Raw genomic sequence first — 26,464 nt, forward strand, 5'->3', positions numbered from 1 at the left:
ACTTTAAATCGACATATTTACACTTTAATAAACCTTTTACTCATCTAGAATTAAGTATATGTCATTATAGTGTTCTTATATTTGTTCCTGAGTCACTTCAAACTACATTTACGCGCTTATAGTCAACATTTTTTGCTCCTCTGTACTCCCTCGTGCAGCACTCAAGTAGCCGGAATGGTAGCTTGGTTAGCTTAGCGTGCTATTACTTACCATTCCCTGTTGATACGGCTTCCACTCTTTGCATGTTGTGCGTGTTAAGTCTTAGCGTGTAGGCACGTCTTCTGTAACTTGTTAGGCTGCATGTCATATTAACCACATATATAAATAAAACCACTTTTTTTATGTTAGTAATTCCTTTTGTGCATAATTTTATATTACTGTTAATAATAAATTAATTAAAGCAACAAAACAACCTGAAAAGCCGGTTCAGAGCAGAAAGAGCCGGCTCTTTTTAGTGAGCCGAACCGAAAGAGCCGGATCTCTAAAAAGAGCCGGAAATCCCATCACTAGTCCTAAGCATCCCAGGAACGATACAGAAAGTCATAAAGTCAAACATAACTTTTATAAACACCAGTGTAGGCTCATGAGGCCCTGATGGCAAAAAACTACATTTCCACGAAAATGACGTCACTTCCGGTTTCAGGCAGGTCATGGTGGACATGCGAGAGTTCGCGCTGACGTCTATTCCAACGTAGGAAGTGTTACAAACAGCTGATCGGATCGGCAAAGCGCGTTTCTGGAATATTATGTTTTTGTTGCTGCAAGTGCTTTTTATCCAGTTTTTGCAAAGCTATATGTGGAAGGAAACTGACTTAGGACAAGCTGATAGCATAAGATGTAAGTACAACTCCTCTGGTTTCATATGCAAAAAAAATTATTGCGCTAGCTTACGTGGTTGCAGTACCGGGATTTAAAAATAGTTGCGCAAAACAGAGCGTGCCTGCTCCCACCAGCTGTAAAGGGTTAAAGTCCGTTTGGCTCGACACCACCGAACAGAGGCAGCAATATAACATATCTAACATTAACAGTGCAGTGAATCCTGCTTGTGCCGTGATATTCAGGACTGCAAACCGAGCAGCATCACTGACTTTCAGCTTGTTGTGTTTGTGGATATATGACTGACTTTAATTATTCACAAAATCATCACATTCTCTGTAAGATTAAAGTCAACTATTGAACGGGCGTATATTTTGAAGTAAAGGCCTTAAAACCAAGTTAGTACAAACATCACTAATGTCACATAACTTTCCCGACATGTGGCCAACAGTAATGTTTTAATATTCTTCATTATAAAAACATTTGCGCATAAATAAGTGACATAATATTCGGTACTTACTTCTGAAAGTTTACTCTTCGTCCGCTCCACTTCCGCCGTTTTTTTTGGGTTTTTTTCGACAAAATTATCCACACCACTGCCGCGCTATGAAGTCTGGGATATGTCGGGCCATGAAGGCTACACCGACCCATCCTTAAAATTTAGGGAAATTAAGGACGCATTTGAGGGACGCATTTCGAGCAGCCTTTGAATTGGGACAGCCTTTGTTGTATCGCTGTGACGTAATCAGCTTAAAATGAAGACCCCAAATCCGGTCATTGGTACTTCCTGGCTTGTGTAGTTACTGGGTAACAAAAGCTCAACACTGCCCCTAGTGTCCTGGAGCACTTCTGTTGTGTTTTGGAATTTGCATGTGTTTTGGATTTTGCATGTGTTTTGGAGTTTGCACGTGTTTTGGAGTTTGCACGTGTTTTGGAGTTTGCACGTGTTTTGGATTTTGTACGTGTTTTGGAGTTTGCACGTGTTTTGGAGTTTGCACGTGTTTTGGATTTTGTACGTGTTTAGGATTTTGCACGTGTTTTGGGGTTTGCATGTGTTTTGGAATTTGCACGTGTTTTGGGGTTTGCACGTGTTTTGGATTTTGCACGTGTTTTGGAGTTTGCACGTGTTTTGGATTTTGCACGTGTTTTGGAGTTTGCACGTGTTTTGGATTTTGTACGTGTTTTGGATTTTGCATGTGTTTTGGAGTTTGTACGTGCTTTGTCTCTAGGGGCCACCGTAAATATGTGACGTCTTGATGAATCGAGCAGATATTTGAAGTTTACACAGCACCATTCACGCATGAAAATATCTTAAAAGTTTATTTTGTGACCCAGAAAGAGTAATATTTCAAACTCCGCCACTCTGTGTTCCTCCACCACTGCCTCCTTTAGTGATGCGCGAATCATGAACGAATCGTTCAATACTCGAGAATCACTTATACTGACTCATGAATCACGATTCACGAGCCCAACTGACTCACTGACTCATCCCTGTTGCTAATATATCTAGCTAATAATTAAAATTGTGGAGAAAAACACAACATCCAGTATCTTAACAAAAACATTTCTGCTCTGAACTGGAAGAAAAAACCCTGAGTAGAAGCTCACATCAAGACAATAGCTCCTCAGTTCACAGTAGCATCGATCAACAGCACATTTCAGACCGCTAGTCTTTGATTTTATTTATTTTCTGCTGTGTTTTACTTGCATCTATTTGAAGGAGTGAGTGTAAACACAAAAAAATATTTTATTTTATGTGCTGGAATGTGCAGAAAATAGGTTTAAATGTTAAACAAATTTCTTCCAGTCAGAGAATGTTGCATATAATTACATTTTTTAAAAGATTAAAACTAATAAAACAAGTTTTATCACCTATTCAGGTTGTAATTCGTGTTTTTAAAAAGTAACTAAGTAATTAATTACTTTTGAAAATAAGTAATCAGTAAAGTAACCGGATTACTTTTTGGGGGAAGTAATTAGTTACTGATTACTTTTTTCAAGTAACTTGACCAACACTGGTGGTCTTAATGCATCATACACAAGTATACATGAAAGTATACTTTGGAACTGACAGAAGAACAGACGTTGATCTTATAAGCACAAGAACATTTGTGGCTGGAACTTTGTACATGTCTGATGCTAGTTTACAGACATTAAAGAAAATCGTATTTTCACATTTTTATCCAAGTGGATTGATAAGTAAGCATGAAGGAAATAATACATTGAATCCATTTGCTTTGTTTTCAGTTGTGAAAAAAATGTAGCCTGAAGTGCAGCCGCTGAGACACTCCTTCATATCAAAGCCTTGCCAAGTTCACATTTGGCTATTTTGACCCCATTTAGCCTATACATTGATTATTTTCTTCCCAAGGATAGATAATCCCAGAATCAATTCACTGCACCTTCAATAAGAAGAATACTGTATACCTTAAGAGGTCACATCCATTAAAAAATAAACTAAGAATGCATTATCCTTCTAGCATGTAAATGTTATTAATTCCCATAGCCTTGCCCCTTGGAGTGATTGAGGTGTTTACTCCGGTGCATATGTTTTATAAATCAGCAGTGGGTGAGCACCTGCTTAGTGTCCCATTCTTCCTTATTATGCCTGGCAGGGTGATAGAGCACATAGCAATAGATCAATATTCACCCTCACACACGCACACACACACCAAACAGGACACTCAGGCTCAAACAATGTGGATGCCACACCTTCCCACAGCTATGCATGGGGGGATGCACGTGAACATTAATAAACATGCACAAATAAATGCACAAGCACATTTGCATAAGGGGTTGTGCCTATTTGCCCATTTTCCAGGTTATGAGATGATTAGCATCCCATTAATGACAGTTTTCCTGCCCTGCACAAACCCTCTTTATGCCATAGGTGCTATGGGGATGATGAAGCATTGTTATCAGGGGCCATGAATCATCCTCTTCCACAAATTAAACATGCAACGTCATAAACACATTATGGCAAACCTGCAGTTCAGGATAGATGTGTAGACAGGATTATGTGTGAAGGTGTCTGGGTGTATGTGTGAGTGTGGGTGTGTGTGTTTGACTGAGTGCCTAGTGTCCCAGTTAAGTGTAATAAAGCACAGGGCTAAAATAATGTGATGAGTTAAATGAGCAGACCATCCATGCATTCAAATCCCTCAATTCCCCACCCGCCATCCACCGTCTCCCTCTGTCTCTGGCTCACGGACCCTCTCTCTCGCTCTCACTTTCTCTCACACATGTATGTGTGTGTTGGGCGGGGAGTTTGGAGTTGGGCTTGGAGGTAATGTGATTCGACTGGAACGATTAATCTTGCTCAGGTGAGAGTGCGTTGGGAGAAACAGGGAGGGCAATAGGGAAAAGAGAGATGGGCAGCGATGGTAGTTTAAATATAAGTGGGGAAAGAAAAGAGAAGAGAGGGAAGCAGATGACGTATGGCTGGTGATTTCTTGTCTCCCACTCCCTTTCTGCCTCTATCTTTCTTCATAAGTTTACTACTCCTTTTTTACTCAGATCTAATCATTTCCTCCATCCTTTGATTCCATGTTACCTTTTTTCATATGCTTTTGTAAAAGGCCTGCAGTAATCAGTAGACCAACCAAATGGCAGCAACAAAATCATTTCACCTGGTAGACCTGCATACAATGCGCAGGCTTGTGCAAATACTGTAAAAGCACATTCAGGTGCACTTTATTCAAACTTTGAAGAATTTATGTGTTCAAATGCACAAATACATAGGTTTGTAAAGGCCACACTAATGTAGGGAAAGTAGAGATGTTTCAATAGGTTTAACAATGAAATCAAAAAGAGGCATTTTTATTGCTTTTCTGATTTTATTCAAGGGCAGTTTCAGTCTGTGATTTTAATTCATTTTCAGTCAAACAAGAACTTTAATTATGGCTGCTGCAAGCATTGCAAGTCCATCACTATGCATTCACCCTTTATTATTAAAGCAGGACTTCCAAAACAATTAGTATTTGAGGTTGAATGGAGAGGGCGGGAAATTAGAACACAAAAGGGAAGAGGCACTGACACACTGACCAGTTTAACAAGATTCTTTAGGTACAAGTTCTTTTTTTTATTTTTTATTTAATCAAAACTTAAGAGTTTACTTACATTTGGCAAAGTTAAGGTAATCCATAAGTATTAGAATCCCTGAGCTTAGTGGATGGAATGAAGATGAAATCTAAACTAAGAGCTAATGGTATTACTGGCTAGGGTACAGTGTTGGATCTGTGCTAATTTCTTAATTTGATTTCCCTCCTCAAATAGAGCGAGTAATTTGTTTAGGCGACCAGAATTTGCCTAATTTAGCTGGTAAGCTCCTTGGCAGCAGTAATGGGGATAAACAGCTAGAAGAAACTGCAGCCTAATCATAGTGCGTCTGTCTAAATCTTTCATTTGCACACACACATACACACACCGACACACACAAATAAACTCATGTATATTTTTTTAGTTCCTCCCCTGTCTCTACATTCCACCATAATTATCTAGTTTAAAAATTACAGCTTCATAAGGCTCAATAGCTTGCCAACTAACCTGTTAGCCAAGTCAATTTGTACAGACAAACTCACACTATGGAATTATTGGCTTTTCAAGTTTTGCAACCCATACCAATACGATATCAGTTTGATATAATGAAATCATGTAGTAGTGCTCAATCAGCCAGATAGAGTTCTTCTAGAAAAGTACAGAAAAAAAAATCTCTTTCCTCACATAAGACAATGGCCGTTATCCAACAGCTATAATAACTTTGGTGTGTCAAGAGATAATCTCTATTAATACTGTAGCCGATGCTTTCTAAGAGGGCAAGTACACAGAGTGCACGGCATCCAATTTCGGAGCAAAGCCAGGCGATTTGAAATTGAAAGAGAAGCGGTATGTACTTTATAATGGAATACAAATGAAGGCGAATGGAAACAAGCTACAGATATAGTCCTCATAGTGATTTTATAGTTGGGATAGTACAAACACACACACACACACACCTATACGCCCACATCACTTACTCGTGTGTGGATTGATTATACACTTACAATGGGTGAAAACATATGTAGCTATATGATGAGGCAGTTTAATGTGAGTGCAGAAACATTTAATGCATCCCAGCCTCATAAACACACAAGGGTTTCTAACTGGTTGCTTGGACTCTACACACAAACACACACAGACACACAAACTCTCTCCTGTACTGCACCAGAATGTTTCTGAGCATGTTTCCCAAGATAGAGATGTGTTATATAGATACAGGCATGCTGCTAAAATCAACATTCAATAGCGCACACACGCATGCACACACTCCAACCTGCTCTCCACATTTGTGTACACATTTGCACAAACAATCAATCCCTGTATCCAGGGAGAGGAAATGCGTGTATTAAATTTAGAGATCTCCCATATGGAAAATAAATAGTAAAAACTTATATGTGGTTAGTAAATCATATAAGGCTTACATGATTTACTCATGAAAGTGGCCACTTTCGCATTACTTTCATACATTGTTTTAGCAAGTATCCAAAACATACAAGTTTCATTATATAATTTTTCAAGGGATCTTATATCTGTTTTCACTCTTATATGCTTTTCATACAAGTTTCACACAAGACAGATACAAACTTTATAAGATTTATATATATCTTTTCCATATGGGCTGCATCAAGGCAGTATATGGTTAATAAGCTAGTTCCCCATTACAATGTGTAAGTAAAGTACTTTGAGGCATCTCTTGTTGTAATTTGGTACTGTATAAAATAAAACTTGATTGAATTGCATTGAACTGATTGTCTAAATGTGTGTTTATACTCGCTCTGCTCTGTGCTCAGATGCTTATGTTTTCTTAGGGGAATGCCGAGCTTTCTCTCAATTACCATCCTATATCTTTCTCATCCCTCTGCTCTTCTCTGCTTCCTACCCCAATGGATTCTCCCTTTTCCTGAAGCTCCTCCATCCTTCTCTCTAGCTCCTAATACTTTTCAATAAGTGCGCTATTTTAGCTGTTAGCACGCTGATTCACCTTCATCTATACAAGCAACATGCCCAGCAGGATGTTCACACACGTATGTGGCACTTCGTGTTTCGCATCTCACAGACAAAAAGTGTGGGCGGGATGACTGACATCTAAGTTTGATTGACATATACTGTAGCCCCAAGACAGAGCAAGCCAAAGAATCCTTTCATCCTTGGTAGGCCATTCTCAGAGTTTCTGCTTTTTATCTTTATGTTCACTCTGTGCTTTCATCAAATAATGAACTCTTTCACGTTCCCTTCACTTCTCTCTCAACTGCCTGTTATTCATAGCCTTTTGTTATCTGACTTGGTGCTCTCATTTACTCTCACATATGATTTTGCTCTACACAAACTTTTCCGTCACTGTTTTAGCCTCAACACCCCCCCCCCACACACACACACACAAACACACTCACACACACTTTCCCTCCTACGCCAAGTTCACGACCATACTGTTCCTCTCGAACGTTCCCTCTGTCATCTATTCATCATTATCACAAGTGATGGGTAAGCTGCAGCGGTACAATTCATAGTTGCAGAGCTGAGTGACAGCGTGTTGGCACTATTTGTGACATTCACGCGTGCAAGCGGTTGATAACACGTTGCCTACCCCTTTATTTAACTGGCCACGGTTGAATGAGAAGTGGGGTTTCATTTTCACAGCGGTAACACTAAGTGGAGTTGTGGAGGAGGGAGGGCGTGTACACAAACACACACACATTACACACACGTGCGCAAACATAAATGCATGCATGAGCGAAAACTCACACATTCAATTAAACTTACATGTGCACATTTCTGGGGAGCTGTGACGCACCTGTCTTCTAGTGAGTGTATTAGTGCACACTACCTCAAAGTTAAAGGAGAGATTGCTGCTGAAAAGAATGAAACTGAACAAAGCTGGGATTTTAACAGCATTGTTCTTGTCTGAACCCCCCTAAAGAAACCTCTGGCTCTTCCTGACATGGATTTTGCTTAAAGCAAAAAGTCAAATGTTTTTGAACTCCGGTTGAACTTTGGAACTGAGTTTCCCTTAGCTTCCGTAACCCCAAAGGTAAGGAAAATAGCTCTGTGTTGCTTTAATGTCATAAATATTCAATGAGTCTTTTTTTTCCTTCATCTGCAGATCTCTGACTTTCATGTGACTTTTTCCTTTGTGTATTTCACAGGGGAGAGTTTTCAATTCTCAGCCAAAACCCGTTTGCTAAGGACATTTCTAGTGTAGAGGAAGATCAGCACCATGGATAGTTCCACACTCGCAAACAACTACAAGTACTCGATTTGCTTCATGGTTTGCGACTCGTTTCTGGCACCTGACATATTGGGAATGAAAGAATTTTGCATCACATGGATTTCATTTTTTTAGACCTCTTACAGGTGATTATTTGAAGTGAGTTTGTCTGCATACTTTGTTTTATTGGTCATATATTTTCTCCTGCTGTCTTTTGTTTTCATGCCCCTTTTTCAGACCTCTCCTGCCTATTAATTTACCTTCCAGCATTTGAGCTCAATGTTGCCCCTGTGTTTCATCACTGATTTGATTAAAGTTTTTAGGCAGGTATAAAGAAGAGCTTATGCTTCAGTCACACTGAGTAAAAACAGGACGGCACCTCTTTGCAGCTAGGAAAAACCAGCGGTTGCTCCGTGATTACACTGATTTTTTTCATGCTTGATGACAAATTGCAAGTAGCTGCGACATCCAGTTCGTCACTCAGAGGTTGAGCATGCAAACACTATCTACCTCTGGGTGAACATTTTCAGTCGCAAGGGAACTGCACAGGTTGCCTGGTGGGAGGCAACGTGTCTCCAACAATCTCCTACTTGGACTGACTGAAGTCACTCTCAGACAGAACCTGCCCACGGTGTGTCCCTTTGCAGCTCAGCTGTTTGGTATCTGGCTGTGTTCTGGTTATATTCCTGCATAAAAGCAGAGCTGGCGAGCCCCTATGTTATGTTAAACTGTCATCCTACAGCAATTACGTGACTATTTATGGGGGTCAGAATTTCTAATTCAAACCTATGAGGTTCTGACTGGAGTCTGGTCCCCATCTTCGAAGCAATAAAGGGAATGAGATCGCAAATTCAGTGCACACGGTTGCTGTCTCCAACCACTGTTTTCCCTAGTGAGACTGTAGCTTTATACAAACCTTTGTGCATGACTAGCACAGCTGTGTGTGTTCGTGTGTAAATGTGACACCAGAAGAGTTTTTATGGCTTCAAATGATTAATTTGAAAAGCCCCCACCCACCCCCACCCTCCATCAATTCAGAGCCCATGTCACAAGTGAAAATGATACAAATTAACGGATGAAAAGGACCTTGACAAAAGCGCTACAGTTGGTGGCCATATTTTTCTATGCGTGATGTAGACTGATTGAGGTGAAAAAGAGCAACAGCGATTGATGAGGGATGACAAGAAATGACAGATGTTGAGCTACTTGTTTATTTTTGTCATTTTATTTTGGGGCTTAATTTAAAGGTCTGTGTCAATGCAGCATTATAATATTTGGGGTTTTTTTTCTTTTGAAAAGACGAAGTTTTACCCAACTCCTAAAACATCACACGATGTGTTTTAGGACTAATGTTACTTGGGTGCACAAACTCACTGCCATCTGATTCACTGAGCACCCGACGGATATGTTTATGTGTGTAAGAGTAAGAAGCTAAGCAGTTTCAGTATGATTTATGATAAGGCAGGGACTTGAGTTTCCCCTGATTTGTTTACTTTCTAACATGCCCGATCTGCCAAAACACACACACACGGTCGGACACACATGCAAATTAACACTGTCACTTTCAGAAATGAGATTGATGCGCAAGTAAACTTATTCTGAGTTGCCAACTAAATACTCTCACTGAGGATTTCAGTTAGTCTGTGGAGAAACGGAATTTATGGCTTCTTGTTAAATGCTACATGTATGAACACATGCACACTATGACTAGGCACCCTCTAACTGTAATCTTTCACCCTTTAACCTTTGAACTCAGCCAAAGTTCTCATTAGACTCAGGCAATGTTACTTTTATTAGCTCCTCTTTTCCACATATCCTCGTGAGTCATGGTGAATGCACATGAATTCTAAGAGTGAAAAAAGATCAGCGGCGAGGAAACACACACACACACACAGAGCGAGACATCATGTTTAAAGCCATCTGGTTGCGCCAGCAGGACACAGAAGCCGCTCCTGTGTTTTCTCTCAAAGACAGACTATCTGTTTACAAGATAATATCTCTGTGTGTCCCCATGCTATACATGCAATTCATGTACAATGGTTTAGTCTGTTTTTAAACCAGGCAATTGCCGGTCATTATTGACAACTGCGTTATATCTTTCTAGTGTGTCTCAAATTCTCAGTAGGCATCCTTGTCTTCAATGACTTGCGTTAACCCTTTAAAACATATATGTAAAAAATATTTTAAAAAATACAGAAAAGACTAACAACAGGAACTAGTAGAATGAGATTTCACTGATGTTTATTCACACTTTTCAAGGTATTTCTGCTTTATTCGTTTCTATAGCTTGAAAGATAGTAAAAACCAGAGGAGAGATGATGGATTGCACAATATTAATTATCGACTGCAACAATAATAGGAGTAATAAACATAAAATGTGGCTACTAAAGTCACAGGTCTTCCTGTAAAATGAAAGATATTGACTAAATTTTTATTGCTTTTCATGCGTGTGCACTATTTTGTTACTAAGCACCACGTATAAGACAGGTTTTAGTTATTCAGCTGCATCTGTATTGGGCCCTAACACTCCTCCTTTACCACCTGCTCGCCTTAATCCAAACTGCTGCTACTCTGCTGCTGAACTGCTCCACATATTGTAAATCATTCTGGATCTGAGCACCTGCTAAATTTCCCCTGTGTTATTGTTAAACAGGTTGTGAAAGACAAGTCTTATTTTTGTGCATCTCATATACTTGAAGTTGTGCAGTCGGTGAAAAACTTTGGAGAGTCACTCTGACAGATCTTCTAAAGAAATGATTACATTCGACACCAGAGCCCTTGTAAGATTATTATCATGAATAAATCATTTGAAAATATAAAATATTACACTATGTTAATCATTTTTGGGGGGATAGAAAAGACAGAAAAGCCAGAGTACATGGAACACAAAGGATTTAATGTTACAATCCTTTGTGCAATCATCCAAACACTGCATTCACATACTGAATCCTAATTCAGATTTTCAGGGAATGATGTACTTACTCCCAGATGGTGACTATAGAGGACATCACACAGCCACTATAAATCCACAAGACCATCAGGAAGCCCTATTCACCAGACGTCTTATCTGAATGTTACAGCACTGAGTGTGTTAAGTCCCACACTTAAGCTCCTACACACCAGGGTTATAGGGCTGGCACTTCCCTTCACATGTTGTGTTAAATTAGACCCATGACACCTGCAGGAGGTTCTGCAGTGGCTTCTGGCGTCCCAGACCGAAACTTACAGTTAAAGGGTAAAAACTGGTCAGGGTATTTCAGGAAGATTAAATTTTATTTTAAGCCTTAAAATGTTTTGTGCTTTATTTTAGGTCTGAATCTACAGTACTAATAATTATAATAAAGAGGTTTATGGATTATATTGCGTGGGTGTGTAAAAATATAAAGATGATTATGACAGGGTAATACTGCTTCAAAGTTAACCTCTTCTGTTAACTCTTTTATATTCCTGTCCCTGTAGATACATCTTGATTTAGATAGCATATATACCAGTGAATAAAAGGTGTCAGAAGATATATAGTGAAAGAGAATGATGAGAAGCAACAGCGGAGCTTTTTATTTCTGGCTTAAATGTTATGTTTATAGTTCTGTCAGGACCACTTTATTCAAAACAGGAGCGTGAGTTCATCTACAGTAATTTTATATTTGACTGTTTAGCTCTGATTTGGGATCTACCAATGCACTAAAAGGCAGCAAGACCCCTTGTACAGAGCAGAGCAGGCCTCAATACAAACTGTGGTAGAGGTAGTTTTGCAGAGGGGCTTGCAGAGTCAGCTGTAGCTGTTCTGAGGCTAGACTGTGCCCCATGCAGCATTTGTCAATAGGATGTGCACAAGGTTATCAGCTGATGTGGCACTGAGATGAGCTTGGATCGACTTTATGGACTGCTTTAACAGTGTGCTCAATTCGTTTAGAGAAATCATACAGTCATGGTCATTGTTTTATGATGTTATGTTAATTCCTCCTTCAAACTTTGCTCTTAAAAGCTAACTTTAAGGTCATGATATCGTCCAGTTGTCTAACAGTATTGGTTCCAAGAAATGCCCCTCTTACCTAAAGGATAATGACAGACAACATAAACATAAGGGAAGCACCCGTCACAATATAACCTTGGAGATATCACCTCTCATCTGGGCATGCTCCATCAGATCCAATTACAGAGACCAGGGATTAGACAGTCGGTGTGTCCTAGCTTAACATATGACGCCGAAAAGGACGCGTACAACCTGTGGCAAAGAAAAAAGGGGCAGAGGGTGAAATGTAAGGAAACAACTATTAGAAGAAGAACAAGCAGTAGCTCGGCTGAGCAAAGAGCCTCTAAAAGTCGAGTGGGTCACAAAAATAAAGAATAATTTATTTCAAGACATTTAGAGGACATTTGTGTTTAAAAAAAAACAGTTTTACAAGTTGGATTCAGGTGGGAATGAGAAGCTGAGTGAGTTTTTCTTCAGGTAAGAAATCATAATTAATAGATCTACTCATTGTTGAATTATTCTTAAAATGCTTTATTAATTGTCCTCTCTGCTAAAGACAAAAATAATTTAAAATAAATCAACTATGGTTTTATTTAAGTTCCATTTTTTATGAATCATTCTTCGTCAGGAGTTAGCTTCTTTGATGTCCCCAGATGGCCCGACTGTATTAATATTACACTGGTCTCAACTAAAAATCTGAGGACAGGCTGTGCAGCTTGTTTCCACTCTCATTCCACTCCAGTCACAGTTACGTTCATACTCGAGTGTGATTGTGGCAACTGAGATTGTGACAAATAGCAGGCCCACACTCTCTGAACCAGTTTTCCTTTCTGTGTTTACTTCTCCTTCATGCCATCTTTTTCAACCTCTTTTCATTCACTAAACATCCCTATATTTCTTCAATCTGTCCTCATTCCCTTGCCTCCTTCTTTCCTGCTTTCACATTACCCCCTTTTCTACCATCTAGCCATCCATCTTCCCTCTGCCTTTGCACCTAGCTCTATACTTTACACCCCACCCCCCAAAATGTCCTCGGTCTAGCTGTTTACCAAGCATCCACTCTGTCATCTGCACTGTGACTGATGCTGTTCCAGTGCAATCTCTCTGCACAGTGTCACCACTCTGCTTTCAAAATTCAATCATTTAGTGAAACTGCAGTCGTGAACCATCTCTCATCTCCACCATTCTGGCTCTGACTGAGAGGCACCATTGGCAGTGCCCACTGATGCCCTGCCTAGATATTAAACTCTTTGGACACTTCAAGCATTTTAACTCTGATGTGTTTTGATGGCTTCCACTGGTCTCTTGGGGATGATAGCAGTCACAGTCCTATTTTGGGATATGGTGGGGGGAAGTTTTCCGTTGGGCCAAACTCAAGCAGATCTAGGCCAAGCTGTGACACCTGCGACTAGACATTTACTACTTCCTGAGCTGTTGAATAGATAATGGTATGAACAGATCGCAGTATATTTAAAGGGGATTTGGCCAGTGGCAGATACACATAAGACACAAACTCAAGGTCTAGAATTGACAGCAAAGACATGGTAAAGTCTTCACTGTCTAAAATGTACATGTTGGCATTTATGATTACTTTATGAATACTGGTCAATTATTTATCTAAGGTAAACTCATTTATAGTTAACAGATTTCTTTCTTTCCTGCTGCATGAGGATTCACGCTCCAGATCCTGCATGCCTATTTTCCTACTAAACTTACCTGCTGGTGTTTCTTCCCCTCCTGGTGATCGGTCAGTCCTCACATTCCTTCCTAATTTTTTATCATTTTCTCTCTGAATTTTTCAAACCCACCTGCCAACCAGATTCTCTCATTTTCCTTTCCTCAACTTTTACCATCGGCATTGGGTAACACTTCAGTTGTCTTCTTTTTCTTTTTTTAGGATGATTGTGTTTTATGCCAGAGCACATTAGCAAATCCCTGGACTCAAGCAAGCCAGCCCACATGCGAGATGATCCACCCTGGCTAATACTGGGCTCAGATGTTCATTTGGGCGTAGTGCAGACAAACCGCTTGTTTCATCGGCAAAGCCCCACTCCAGAGTTTAATCCAGACTTTTTTGCATCAACAGTGTCAGATGCAGATTGCTTTTTTAAATGATAAGAGACACCATAAAAACATAGTTTTTCTTTTCTGTAGTGGTTGACAAGCTTTTCTGAAACCTCTCTCTCCCTTTCTTTCTTTGCCTTATTCTAGACATCTTAGATCCAGATCACAAGAGACCAGACGGGAACAGTTCGTCTGTGTTTGTATAGTCTGGCCTCCTGCTATCTCTGTGCTTTATATTGATATTCTAATTTGAGACTTTCCTCTTTCGGGATGTGTGCTAACCTTTAGTTACATTTTAAAGCTAAGGGACCTCAGCACCACAGTAAAGCAGTTTTTAAAGCGGCTTTCATGGGTAATTTTAGATGGTAGAAACAAATTTCCAATGTGATCATTTCCTTAGAGCACTTCTTGTTGTGACTCTTCCCTAATTTGGACAGCCTTCCTGAACTGTACATCAGACCTGCTTGGAGATGGATGAAGCTCAGGGGCACAGTTAGAAGGGTAAGGATTTTAGAAGTCATTTTACTCTCAATCCATCCAGTAGATTTCATGTAAACCTCTTACAGTCAGTTTAACAAAGAGAATGCATTATAGTCAAAAGTTCAAGCACAACTGAGTTAACTGAGGTGTATTTGTAAACGCCGTCAGATATACCAGTTTATCAGTTTACAAGTTACTTAAAGTCAATCTCATTCTGTCTTTCGCACATCAGATTTTTTTATCATGCTCTGATTAAATCCATCCATCCTCATCTATCGTCTTTGCCCCTTTAGCCCTACCTCTCTGCATGCCTATGTCAAGTCTGCACAGTACAACAACCTGACATTGCTTATACACTGCTATCCAAGCAAAGCAAAGCAAATCATATTGCCTCCTCGAGCATTTGTCCCATAGCTCTCTCTAATGTAGATAGCAGCAAACACAGATAGCAGCAATCTGCAGAAAGCACTGGGTTCCCCCCCTCCACTTCTCTAATCCACAATCTGTCAATAATAGGCTGATGCCTGACAAGATGTGGCGGAAAGAAATAGGAAGCCCATTGAAATGTTACAAAGGTTTGATGTGTGATGTCAGGTAGTCCCCCCCCTTAAACATGACACCCTCTTCAAGCTCGGACTGCCGAGCGGGGAAATGCAATCTCTTATCTTGTCACTCTTATTGCGGGTGAGGTGGGGGCCGTGGGAGCCTAGTAAAACGAGAGAGAAGGGGAGCAGACACAGGAGGACAGAATGCATGAAGATGGAGTTTTATAAGATAAGTGTATTGTGGAAGCAGAAATAAAGGCAAGAAGGATGGCAAAACTAGGAGAGATGAAGTCAAGAAAGGTGGAAGGTGAAGGAAGTGAAGAGCGATTTTTTTAGTAAATCTGACAGGAGCAAAAATCCTATTCTACACAGTTCAGTGTGAACATCTAGAGCACTGGAGCAGGACGAGAAGGAAGGCGGTCGAGATGATGCATAATATAGAAGGATGGGGAGGAGAAGGGGTGTAGGTTTAGGAGAGGGATGAAAGCAGTGAATAGGAGCCCATACGGACTGAGGTGGAAATAAATGAAGAGGGGGGAAAAAAAACACAAGCACTTGACATACACAAGTTTTGCTTCCTGGCCAGAAAGGCTTCTTGTCACAGACAAGAAAAAATGAGAGAGAAAGAGAGAGAGGGGGAGATAATATAGGGAATTTAATCCTAAACCCGCACCGTGCCGCATCTCATAACTCATAATGTGCTACACATTCAATGCTGGCCTGGCTGACGCTGCTCCAGGTCTAGATCCAAATTGGGAAACAGGCAAGAAAAGCAATATGTTTTAATGAGCTTGGGAAACTACAGGGAGAGACTACATTTCAGTCCCAAGCTGAAAATATTTACAAACCCCTGCTAACAGCCCTCGTCTGACACTTGTATTACATGGAGCCCTCAGAAATTAATGCGCTAAGCAAACAGACACCGTGTTACCTATTGCTCAGTATTTCCATGGTGGGAAGCTGCGGCGCGAACATAAAGCCTTTGGCAGGCAGCTCCGAATGATGCACTGCCTTGTAATGAATTTGATTTCATCCTGCCATTTCAGGCAATAAACATACAAGCTTAAGATGCACGGGGTTGTAAATTTTAGCTGGAACACTCTTTTTTCGTTTGGGGTGTGAAGATTGGTTAGCGAGCAGTCTGACAGGGTTGGACAAGAGGTTTACTGTATATTAACATAAGGCAATGCATATTTGAAATTATAAAATGGGAGAGGATCTCTTAAAAACCTAAAGGCTAACTTACAGACTTGAGGTGAAGGGCTTATATTATGACGCTAAACTGAATTTCTTTAATGAACAGGCGTTTGGTATAGTAGAGATGTTAGCAAATTGAAAAGGAGGAAGGAAGATGACAAAATAGAGAAGAAGACGAAGGTGTAGCGCGGAGAAAAGTGGATTAACGATGTCACTCACTGGAACAGGTTCTGAAGAAAGGCAAATGTGCACGTGAGCGTGTGTGGAGGTTCGTTACGTAGGGCCCGGCAACAGAGGCTAACCTGTCCTGTCAATTCCGAAATTAGCAGCACTCTTCTTGGGTCTCAAAGAGTCGGCGGGAAGAGTTTCCAATCAAATTCAATAATTTCTACGTCAAATAATAAAATCCTTTTTCATGCAGCATTTTATAACTTTGGTGGATTTTCCAGCATCTATAAATTATTCACACACAGCAGTTGCACTAAGCCAGACTTTTACGACTCCAATTCAAAAGAAATCCATATTAGTCTCACTGCACTGCACACATTTTTTTCTATTTTAGTGAATAACCATAAAATAAAGGCGCAAACTAAATTGCTGCTGATCTCTGGTCTTGTTTCACTGTTTCAGAATTTAAAAATCACTTAGCAGACCTGTTACGGCAGATGATAGATAAAAGCCCAAAAGCTGGCTGTAGATCTTCTACTGATGCAGATGAGAGTGAACATGAACAAGAGACAACATCATAAATTAGCAGGATAGATTATAGATCAGTATAAATGTGGTGCCTATTTGTGTTGTTTTATTTTTTTTTAACATAGCTATATAGAGGAAACAACAACACAGCTTTAAGCGATTCGGTGTGCCAGTTGTCCACATATGTCCACATATACTGCAGCTACAACACTGCTAGGGGTGTGTATGTATCTGTTCAACAGAAGACTAAATCTGCTCTCTTTTTGTACTTGCTTGCCAGCTGAAGGTGTTATGAGTTGATAAGATTAGGATTTCACTCAAGGATTCTTACTTTAACTCTCTAGCCAAGGTTAACATGTGCACCTGAACGTGTGTTTCCCACAGACAAGTGTATTAGTGTGTGTTTAGCTCCTTGTAATTGCCAATAAGTAGAAACGTGCATGTGAATTTTGAGCGTCTCTGCACAACTGTGTGTATTTTCTACAGTGTCTACTACAATTTTCTAGTAGATGTGTTTTACATTTTCATAGCCTCGGGGTCCTTGCTCTCTGACTAAATGTCTGTCCTTCGTATCCGTTAATGCTTTGTTTTGTGTTCACTTAAACACATACTTTATTACAGGAGCAGCCATAATCAAATCTGCATGAAGGCACTAGAATATATACAAATGTGCTATCACACACCAGCATCTGAGCTCACTGATGCACATCCCTATGTGCAAATGCATCTCCACTCAGAGAGACACATACAAACATGTTCAAAATTAAAAAAAAAAACCAAACAAACAAAAAACTACCCATCCAGACCGAGTGAGCTAAATCCAAAAGGAACTTTACTATGTAATTTTGGTTGAATAGCAGCAAGCCTCTGTGGTATAATGGCCACAATTCGGCTGAAGGCTGCTTCATTTCAGTATCAAAGTGGCTGTAATGAAGGCTGAATGACACTGGGGAAGGGCACAATAGCTCAGATATTGCTTCCAATTAATGTAGCTGATGTTAGAAGAAACATGAATTAGATCTTTCTAAGCTGAGCAATAGATGTAATTAAGTCCAATGACTGCTACATACTCTGTTTCTTTCCTTTTTAACGTGTCTTTCTTTGCACATTTCTGTTTTATGCCATCTGTTATTATATATCTCTGTGTCATCTACCCTCACCTTGCCATCTCCCCATACAGATAATACCACAGTATCTGTCTTGTTATGAGGATTTTAATATTCTGCTCATTTTCCTCTCCCTAGTTCAATCCCTGCCTTTGCCCATCACTTGGCATGCCTCTCTAACGATGAGCATAATGATCTACCTGTCTATCTTTGCTTCTTGTGAGGAAGTCTGTCCATCTGACTCGCTCCTTCTTGTCTCCTCTTGACTTCAGAAAATAAAAGCTTAGCCTGTTTGACACCAACAGGATTACCTAAGCAGACATGATCCTCTCACCTTTGTTCTCTGCAGCACCAACACTCCATATTAACATTCCAAAGGAAGTGGAGGAAGGCCTCTGATTTATGAACTTGGCTGTGTGTAAAAAAAGAAGGAAAGAAAAACAGTGGAACAGCAGGCACATATTAATTCTGCCTGCCAGAAGCAAAACCTACCACTGTCCAAAGGTACCCGCAGCTTTGTTCTTAATATGCTCTTCTGCATGTGCCATATCAAAAGTCTAAAATAAACACACATTTTATGGACGGCTACATGCCTGGGAGCAATGACTTCCTGTGGTCTCTTTTTGTTGCTTGGCAACCTCGTGACGACAAAGGTCAAGAAGTTACAGTAAAACAACCTGTACTTCATTCTGGGTGAGAGAAATTCTAATATTTTCATTTCTGTGTTAACTCTAAGTATCTGTGTGTGAGTGTTACACCCAAGCAGTGTGTGGATGCACCTTGCTGACCTTGCTTACCACAGCTTATTAGCTGTGTTTATTTTATTTTAATGGTTAGCCACAGTTCTGTGTTCTCGAATAGTCCAGAACACAACACCTTTTTTGTATTTGCTTTTGTTGCAATTAGAAACAAGAAATACAATACAATAAAATATAACTTTATTTATATAGCACATTTAAAAACCAACAGTATACCAAAGTGCTTCACAATAAAACAGCAGGTTAAAACATGAATAATATAAGACCATTAACAAACTACTGAATATGCTAACAGGTCAATGGCACTAATTACACAAAAATAAAAGTGAATATCAAATCAAGTTTTCTAAAAACAAAGGTTTTAAGTAGAAGATATATAATAAAGGCATTAACTAACCGGGAAAGAAAGATTAAATAAGTGAGTTTTTAATCGTGATTTAAATAATTGGATGGAGTCACGCGAATAGTAATGGGAAGGTTGTTCCACGGGTTGGGTGCAACCAGGTCAAACGCACAGTCACCTCTGGTCTTAAGCCGAGATCTAGGCTGCACCAAGAGTAACTGGTCAGAAAAAACAGAGAATAATCCTTCTGACTTAAATACATAAAACAAATTCCTATTTCTCCCGAAGAAAGTCATTTTTATAGTGTAGCATCTATGTGCCAACACAGAGGGTTGTAGCTGAAGTGCAGACTTTAATTTAAGGGATTTAGCTGCTGAAAATCGATTACCAGCAGGGGGAGATAATATATTTAAAGCCACAAAGTCAGTAGTGAGCAAAAACCGCATTGAGTACATTCCAGGGTCCTTAATCGCCGGAAACGATTAAGTTGGCGGATAATATTTATATACATGTAAATGTGTTAATAATGTCTGTTTAAACACTTTCCGTGATTATTTTCATGTTAGCTTGAAATAAAATATCTGCTCCCTCTGTTGTTAATGCAGCTTACTGCAACTTCGGTGTACATTTTTTTTGGAGAAGCAAAGTGTGAAATGGACACGGTGCACCGGCGTGTTCATTACAAGCTTTGCCGTGATATTGGGTTGCTAGAAACTATAGGCATTCCTATATAGTGCATTTTCTTTGAGGCTTTAAAGGGTTATTTATAGGAGGGCTAATCATGGTGTGGCTTTTGGACAAATCTTTCAGAAGAAGCTTCAAACTGATCAGGAGTCTGAGGGGCTATTGGGATATTGATTGGATTGAACTCAGTTACTCTGCCATCTATTTTTATCTTCGTTGCTTGTGGGCATGCTCCATGGTCACGGTCAAGAACATACAGGCTAATTTTTGTACTAAAAACTTGGCCTTCTCAAATGAACATAAACAGATGGTATTTGCTGTTGCAAATGTAATATATCTTTGATATGAATTGATGGCCATAATGTGTAGTTTGTATGCTCCTGTGAGAACCTCCCTGGAAAAATTGCCTTAAATATTTAAAATTTCGCCAAAGTAATGTTTTACTTTCAGAAGCAGTCTAAATTATTGAACATATATGATACACAAACTGAAATGTGATGGAGTACCAGTTTATCAGTTCCTGGAACCAGGAGCTCAGAAAAATCACTTTTTATTGTTTTAACACATTCACATTATATTTATTTGAATGAAGTTTTGGATCAGTTTTTACCTAATGTATGATACTATATTAACAGTTTCAAAAAACACACATCCAGTATTTGGTCAGACAATGTTAAACGTTTTCAGTTGACTTTGCTTTGCTTCAACAGTTTTATAAGCATCTTCTTTAATAAGTCAGTTAGCCTGCACTCCCTCCCCCCTTTAACTAACTAGGTGGTATATTGCCAGCACATACGCTGCAACAAATCTAGATAAATTGCTGTGTTCAGTAACATTATTTACATATTTGTTGGGTAATGAGAATTTCTATCATCGTGGACATCATGGTGTGTTCCAGTAAACAATATAGTGCAGAGAAACAAACGAAGGAAGCCATTTGGAGCTCATGAATTTCATCATATCATCTGATAATTAGATTTCTTAATATAGTTTTTACCTTTAATTACTTGTTTACTGCCATGGGTGGTAGTTTCTACATATAGTGTATGGCAATAGGGCGAGTAATAGTCATAGAAGCCTGTTAAAACTAATTTAATATTTTATGATGCAATTTGGTGTGTGCTTGTATTTTATGCATGGGAAGAGTGCTTGTTCCAAGCCACATTGTTCTTTTTAAAATAAAAGTGTACTTTGAACAAAGGTAAAGGAGTACTTTTCAAAAAACACAAAAGTCTGGGTTACTGTATTTGGTACCCCAAAAAGTTGATTCTGTTCACTTGGACGTAGCATTTTCAGTGGTAGAAACATTTTGTCGCTCACCTGAGTGACTTCTACAGAATTCATGACATACAGTTGTGATCCCCCACTACTCCCACACCAACATTCACAACACTGAAACTAAGAATCTGAAGTTGATTAAATGTTAATATTATACAGATGAACACAACATTTGAACACCCCATTCACTATTGCAAGTGATGATAAGCCAATTTATGCATCCAATTTGTTAATAAGCCATAGTCAAGTTTGTCTGACTATGGCTTATTAACAACATCAGTTTTGCTCTTAATAACACATAATGCTGCTCAGTAGTGCGTGGTCCAGTGAGTTGTGATCCAGAGAGAAAAGCTAGAAATGAAGAAATACGTGTGACAGGTCAAACAGAAAAGCTTCCAACATGAGATAGGACATCAAAAACAAGCCATGTGAATTGAAAGAGGGGATTAAAGTTGTTTACCAGGGATGCATACATGTCATGGTGCTAAGTGCAATGCTGAAGGTCAACAGTGACCCCTGATGCATGCCCCCTCGCCAGATAGTCTTATCATGGCCAGCACCATGTTTTCACAGCCATCTTTGTGGACGACTTCTTCACTAGCCCGGAGACGGTAACTGCAAGGTACATGGGAATAGCCAGGCACGTGAGAATACGCCAACTTCTACTCAGAAGTCACAAATGATGATTGGACAAAATACTAATTCTACCAGTTCTGCTATGAAACCAAGAGGAAGGTTCAAGTGAGCTGCCCTCTTGTCATCAGGTTGTTTCTCCTACAGTCTCATTTACTTTATGTTTATTAATGATGTCACAGTGGGATTTAATGATGTACTAAACTGCATTAAAGTTGTTCCTATTTTGTCAGACCACTGAAATTCACGAGGGAGCAGAGTATTAGAAGTTTTCAGATATTTAAATGTACAAAGCACAATGACCTCAGGGTTAAAGATAAGTAGCACTGTCATCATTTTGACAATGCCAAAAACAACAGAAAATGTAGCAGCTTTGTTAAGCAAAAATCGACAAGAAAGCTCTATTAGGTTTCACAAGTACTGAATTAGATTTAACACAGCACATCAAGCGGTATATACTGATTTTAATACATGAGACAAAATGGGAAATCTGCCCTCATTTTCTTGTTCTTACATCACAACTGTCTGCATAGTTTCCGTACAAAAATACAGACTTTATTAGCAGAAAGTATCATTTGTTTCAGTGTTTTCTTCAAAGCATCCACCCACTTGTTGTTCTGTAGTCATGTCTAGTTCTGTTTGAAATCTTTTAATCAGCAGGCAGCGCATGTACCCGTGCTTGACTGTTTAGAGGACAAACTGAAAGGACACAGGTCTGCAAAGGCAAATCTGAATATCATGAGCTCATCATGCCATTTTGGTATTAAAAATGAATCATGAAAGCATTTTTAAAATGATCAATAGATACCGATTTGGGTGTGCATGGTTAAGATTTAATGGAAATAAGTTTGCCGTGGCAAACGTAGGCATAGTTTTTAGAATATTTCAGTTTATTGTGAAATAAAACACTTTATACATTGATTCAGATACCAGCTAAGGGAAGGTGCAAAGACAATAACACTGTTAATATAACTCATCACAAAACCTAATATTGAATATTGAGGTTTTGCCACATTTTCCATTCTTGTTTATAGTCATAGACATGTGACATATGATTTTACCAGGTTTCTGGTCTCATACTCAAGTTAGAAAGAGAAAAATATATATGCAACGTAAATCGACTTAGGCTCTCTGTGGACCTCTGGGGTCAAATTTCTATTTATGGAGCCATCAACCGCCTATACAAATCACCTGCACATATACTGAAACGTAGCTTGTGTTTTGTCCAAAGGTAAAAGCACTGCTTAATGGATGATTGCATGAATGTCGTGGTAGGCACTTCTTTCACATACACTGATGTTTAAATAAAGGAAGGATCAGACAGGTCACTTACAGAAACCACTCCATCCATTAGTGCTATTGTTTATGCTCTTAAGGGGTTTAGGCAGCTGCAATTGAATCCACTGGGGAAGAGATCTACACCCTGAAACAGTCAAATACACGGTGGACACAGAGAGCGATAACCATTAATGCTGACATTCATAATTAGGAAAGTTAACCTCTCCTGCATGTCTTCAGATGGTGCAAAGAAACCTGATATAGCATAACAAAACAAGGTCTGCTCCATTGCAGGAGGGGGGTATGGCGCCATTGCTGTTCCTGGCTGCTGCAATGTTTAATATCCAGTTCATTATCTTAATCGGGTGTGTTGGAGCAGGGATTTAAGTCCCCAGGAGAACCTGTATAGATTAACATTTCAAGACCACTGACTGCTGGGGTATTAGATAAACAGAAAAGGATGGATGGAATATATAAATAATCAAACCTTCCACTCACGTGAACTTGTACTAACTTCCAGGAAATGGACAAAAAACTTTTAGGAAGAAAGAACATGATTGGACCATAAGGATGTTCTGTTTTTGCCCAGAATCTGGTCCGAGGAACATTTAGGAGTCAAGAGGTCAGTTCAGGGTCAAAAATATTGGATATGTGTTTATGTAAGTGTTCATATCTGTCCACATGCATGCTTGTGTGCATGTATCTCGGGAGCATGAAGAGTACTTTGAGACATTCTAATGGAGTAACCGGATGAAATAGCAGTCCAAAATTTAAATGCCAGAAATGTGATGTCCGCCTCTGTTTCACATTCATGTTAGAACTGTACACACCTTGTTTCTACCTTGCATATTGTATTTCCATGTATGTTTGCACATGCTTCAATAAATCACTGCATTTCGCATTTTCTGAGCAAAACATGCAGCAGGGCAGTGGTTCATAACATTTTCACAGAAAATCATGTAATTTTGGTATTCTTGTAGCACATTGTTGACTTGAGGCAACAATCCCATTTCTGGTGGTGATGTTGGTGTTGGTGAGGGTTCACTGCTGACAGGGAGGCCCAAACTCCAACACTGCCGGGTGATTTTTTTTTTTTTTCAAAAACTAAAAATTCATGTCCCTGAGGACTCTCAGTAAGAAATGAAACAGTCATCAGAGGCTTCCAGCAAAGAATATGGGACAAAGGGAAAATACTAATACTAGCCCTAAAAGAGGTACATTATGTGGGTTGAGAGAAAGTGAGACAAAAGACAAACAAACCAGTGGAATAAAAGTGTAAAACAAAAACAGCTGGTGAAAAAGGTGGACCTAGTGAAGTTTAGTCGGCACTGCTGAAATAGAAAGGGTATCATAAAGAAGTACAGTGAGATGAGGAAATATGAGAGGAGACAAAGTGACAAAGTGAAAGAGAATTGTGGCTGTAAAAATGTTTTTATATCTGTCTTCACTAGTATAGGAAGATGAATAAAATACCTTAAAAACATTTTTCCAAGGTTGATTGATTTAAAAGACAGTGGTTGGGCTGGAGCATGAGATCAAATGAGGCTTAGGAAAGAATAGGATGTATTGGTTCTACACATAGGTGACCTGCAAGAAGATGCCGATTGCCTCTTTCATCATATTAGTTAATTTTCAGTATATGTCTATGTGGCGGGCAGTGTTGGGGAGTAACGGAATACATGGACCGCCGTTACGTATTTAAAATACAAAATATGAATAACTGTATTCCGTTACAGTTACCGTTTAAAAAGGTGGTGTTCAGAATACAGTTACTTTGTTGAAATAAACGGATTACACGGCGGTCTTTTCCCAAGGTTCAAGGTTCTTTATTTGTCACATGCATAGTTATACAAGTATAACATACAGTGAAATGCAGCCGTTTCATATGTTAGGCTATGCCCTCTCTATTTTTGGTAATTCCACGCCGATGGAAACCCAAACAAAACATGCATTAAGAGGCTAAATGCCCATGTCTCAATCTCATGTCTCATAATGACGTGAAGAAATATGTTTAAAAATGATTTCATATGAAGGCAATAGGCAGAGTGTTACAGGTATCGCCCTAAAGAATGTAGCCTCATGGGCAGTGTAGTCTGTGCTGCAGAGAGAATGGACTGCCATACCCGTTATGTGTCTGTGAGCGACAGGGAGGGAGAAAAAGGAGAGTCAAAGTACAAAGCAAAGTATGAGCTGTCACCGAGCAGAAACGGGAGCTGGAAGCATGTAAATATAATAATAACCACTGCAGCCAAAAAGAGTGCCTGACGAGCCCAGTTGTAAGTAAGCTATTAAGACTCGACTGTACACAGTGTTCGTGTTTTCCTCTGAAACAATATGTTCCGTTGGAGCAGCCTTTCAACGCCTCTCTCTGTCTCTCGCTAGCAAAGTTGACCCAGACAACAAAGTAAAGCTAGTTTTCGGCTACCAGCCCGACACAGAACATAACATATTGGCCAGAGGTCCCTTTACTACGGTTCGGAGCCGCGGACCTGTTTTATATACGCGCGGAATAGTTTTCTATATGAGATCGCTGCAAAAAGTGCAGCCTAATGTCCACCCTACCTACTGTTACTCATTTTATATTAAGATGTAAACATCTAGTTGGTATTGGCATGGCGAGTAGCCTTCAGTAATACTAATAAATCACACAGCAATAGTACATTCATGTAGTTGTAAAAAGCATGATAATATATTAAGTAATCCAAAGTATTCAGAATACGTTACTGTCACTGAGTAACGTAACGGAATACGTTCCAAAATACATTTTGGGGCATGTATTCTGTAATCTGTAGTGGAATACATTTTAAAAGTAACCTTCCCAACGCTGGTGGCGGGTGTGGTTGGTGACCCGGGGCTCACAGGTGGCTGGACAGGCGCCTGCCATCCAGGACCACGCAGCACTTCAACGCTCTGTTACAAGGCTGGTTGGAGGCCGGTTTGGCCAGCACGCCGACCTCCGGCTTCACAGTACTGTCGCACGCCTCCTCCTCCCCCTCCGATTGGCGAGGTGCCTCGCACCCCATAGCCTACAGGTCCACCTCCGGGTGGCGAATTCCCTCAGGCGCCTCCACACCCACCTCCGGCTGGTGAGTTCTGTTGCGCGCCTAAATCTCCAGCAATGGCATGGCAGGTTCCTCCCACGTACTCTGCGCACTGACCTCCGGCTCGAGCTGAGCAGGTGAGTGGGCTGGTGGTGGGCCTGGCATTTGCTCCGCGGCCCTCCTTTGGGGAGCAGCACAGTCAGCACAGACAGACTTTTGATTGCGGTTGAAGCTCAGGTGCGTCGGCCTTCTCTGCAGCGGCACCGCAAACCATGCCCCTCTGCAGTGTCTCTACATGGATATTTAAGGGTTAGCACAGCAACAGCGCC

The 26,464-nt window shown here is 39.9% G+C and overlaps 1 protein-coding gene across 1 annotated transcript in view; it reads right to left on the minus strand.

Annotated features, from left to right (window-relative positions):
- LOC102201464 (uncharacterized) overlaps positions 1–26,117 on the minus strand; it is a 47,749-nt gene extending 21,632 nt beyond the window's left edge. Inside the window, exons 1-2 of the mRNA XM_005720920.1 lie at positions 25,954–26,117; positions 21,698–21,798 (exon numbers count right to left, since the gene is read on the minus strand). Of these exons, the coding sequence (XP_005720977.1) occupies positions 21,698–21,798; positions 25,954–26,117 (265 nt within the window). The remainder of the gene's footprint in view (positions 1–21,697; positions 21,799–25,953) is intronic.
- Positions 26,118–26,464: the final 347 nt, after the last annotated feature.

Source organism: Pundamilia nyererei, unplaced genomic scaffold, assembly GCF_000239375.1.
Source record: "Pundamilia nyererei isolate P.nyererei 1_Seehausen unplaced genomic scaffold, PunNye1.0 scaffold00003, whole genome shotgun sequence".
Classification (NCBI taxonomy): Eukaryota; Metazoa; Chordata; class Actinopteri; order Cichliformes; family Cichlidae; genus Pundamilia; species Pundamilia nyererei.